General features: G+C 35.8%; 1 protein-coding gene across 1 annotated transcript; it reads left to right on the top strand.

The window, feature by feature from the left end:
- The first annotated feature begins 1,608 nt into the window (after nt 1–1,608).
- LOC141707834 (putative carboxylesterase 13) lies at nt 1,609–2,094 on the top strand. The gene has a single exon (XM_074511219.1). The coding sequence runs from the start codon at nt 1,609–1,611 to the stop codon at nt 2,092–2,094; it is 486 nt and encodes a 161-aa protein (XP_074367320.1).
- Nucleotides 2,095–2,813: the final 719 nt, after the last annotated feature.

Below are 2,813 nucleotides of genomic sequence, written 5' to 3'. Positions count from 1 at the left end.
TGTTTAAAAGTTTTGACAGTAAAAAGAAGCTTAACAGTTAACATAGTCCCACATCTGAACTTTTCTTTTCTAACCCCATAATCCAAGGTAAATGAAAGAAATTGATACTCCTACAGTCCTACTCCCTCTCCGATCTGCATGATATTATTTAGAGTCACGGTAAATATATGAAATATGATCTCAAAAATATAAAAATAATGATTTGATAATTTAAAATAATTTTATCTATAAAAATTACGTGAAACAAAAATTCATTATTATTCATTATTTTATAATTAATTAAACATATATTTGAGATTCATTTTGATTTCATACACGAGACGAGACCTCTAAACTCAAGTTTAGAGCAACTCCAACGCAAGCCCAAGTGCTGTGTTGGAGAGCGTGCCACGGATCTCATTTTCCTTTTACAGCGCCGGAGCATATTGAATGAGTTGGTCAGGCCCGAGTAGTTGGACTGGCCAACTCTTTACTTTATCTGCAAACATGTGCCCCATCCAATTATTTTAATGTTATATAAACCACAGGCTGCATGAAATGGAAAAGCTACAAACTCTTCTGATTAAAATAACGTTACAAAAAATTAACGTTTAAATAGCCGTTGCAATATTTAAAATTTTAACATTCCAAAATTTTACACTATAAATAGTAAGCTTGTAAATTTCTAAAACTCACATTCACTTCTTTCTCCTTCTCAAATAAGCTTATATTTTTTACCATCAAAAATGAACCCAAACAATTATTTTCCTTCAAACTCACAAAACTCAAACCCCCAAAATTCTCAATTCCCAAATACTCAATATCCATATTCATTCCCGAATCCTTATTTTCTGTACAACCAAAATCCAAATATCGATAATTCTCAATTTTCAAGTCTACAAAATCCAAATAATCGTTAATTTATTCCTTATGTAATGTTTTTAATTTTATGTTTTTTCTAGTTTTTGTAATGCGTGCTTTTTATTCTTGTAATGTGTGTTTTTAATTATGTAATTTAATTTGAATATTTTTAAATTTATCTTTCTTTTTTTAAATAATTATTCATTATTTCATACAAATTATTATAATAAAGAAAACTGATTGGATCATTAATAGCTATTTAAAATGATGTACAATGTACATAAAAAGTAAATAAGTGGGACCATTGAGAAGTGGACTTGGGCTGTGCTGCATCGAAGGAAGTTGGAAGATTTTTTTATAAAATCTGCTTTGGCTTATGTGGCATGTAAAAGGGTCACAAAGGAGTTGGATAGGGGCTTTTGCACTGGAGAATGGAGATGGTCTTAAACTACAACAGAAAGGACCAAACATAGCAAAACGGACAAGTGAGAAAATAAATAAAGTGTTGACACTTGTAGACTTCACTTCAACGTCATGAATGAGACTTGTCATGTACTTTCAGTTTCACCAACCAACAGACCACGTATATAAATACACACACCACTGTGCCCAGACACACCATATCTTTTACCACAACACACATTTCAAGAAAAATGAGCTCTTCCGATTCCGACACACAACCTCTTCACAACTTTCCTCCCTTCTTTCAAATCCTCCAAAACGGCGTCGTAAAGCGATTTTTCGAGGACAAATTAATTCCTCCTACTAATGACACTCCAAATAGCCACGGAGTTAGAACGAGAGACGTCGTTGTTTCATCTCAACCCAAAGTCAGCGCCCGTCTCTTCTTACCCGACCCGGAAACTTCCGGTTTTAATTTATGTCCATGGAGGTGCCTTTTCAATCGGGTCGGCTTTTTCTGAATTTTACACTAATTATGTTAGCTCTCTTGTTGCTAGTTCCAATGTAATCGCCGTCTCGGCTGATTATAGACTGGCGCCGGAGAATCCAATTCCGGCGTGTTATGATGATTCTTGGGAAGTTTTCAAATGGGTTGCTTCACATGGGTCGGGTTCAGGATCCGACCCGTGGTTGACAAACGATGCTGATTTTAACCGTGTTTTTGTGGCGGGTGATAGTGCAGGAGCAAATATTGGGCATGATATTGTTAGTCGGGTCGGGTCAGATCAGGATGGAGTTGGTATGGAAATTTCGGGTTTGGTTTTGGTTCATATTTTGGCGGTGATGAGGTGACTCCCATGATGAAGGTTTTATATCCGGGTATAAGCGGGTACGCTGACCAGAGATATAACCCGGCTGCGAATCCGGGTTTGATAGGTAAAATTAAGTGTGGTAAGGTGATGGTTTGTGTTGCTGAGAAAGATGGGATTAAAGATAGGGGAGTGAAGTATTATGAGGTTTTGAAAAAGAGTGAATATCAAGGTGAAGTTGAGATTGTGGAGACTTTAGGGGAAGCTCATGTGTTTCATTTGTTTAATCAGACTAGTGAGAAAGCTGGACAACTTATGAAAATAATTACTTCTTTCTTGAATAATTGAAAATACATTCACTCCAATATATTGTAGCGGCTTGCGATCTTGCGATAACAGCAATTGTCTGCATCGTTTTTCCAAATTTTTTTATACATCGCGGTCGCGGGTATTGCATTGCATGTGTGGGTATTGCATTGCACGTGTACTTCACAATGACCATGTCAGTCTTATAGTATATGGCTTAGCCGAGTAATTTATGGTATTTTGATCCTGAATTCTTGATTTTAATACGATGGATTACGATGATATTGTCCGTGTTTTCCAATAAGTGCAATCATGTATTCATGTTCATTGTTTTGACATGGTATCTGGAAATATAGAAATGTTCATTATTTGCTGTTTGTGACACCTGACAATGCCTGTAATTGTGAGAATCAAACCAAAACTTCCAAGACTAACCTGATAGGAAGTAATACTACA

This window comes from Apium graveolens, chromosome 1 (assembly GCF_009905375.1).
Source record: "Apium graveolens cultivar Ventura chromosome 1, ASM990537v1, whole genome shotgun sequence".
Taxonomy (NCBI): domain Eukaryota; kingdom Viridiplantae; phylum Streptophyta; class Magnoliopsida; order Apiales; family Apiaceae; genus Apium; species Apium graveolens.
Note: the sequence above shows the minus strand (reverse complement) of the source record. Positions and strands in the feature narration are given on the sequence as shown.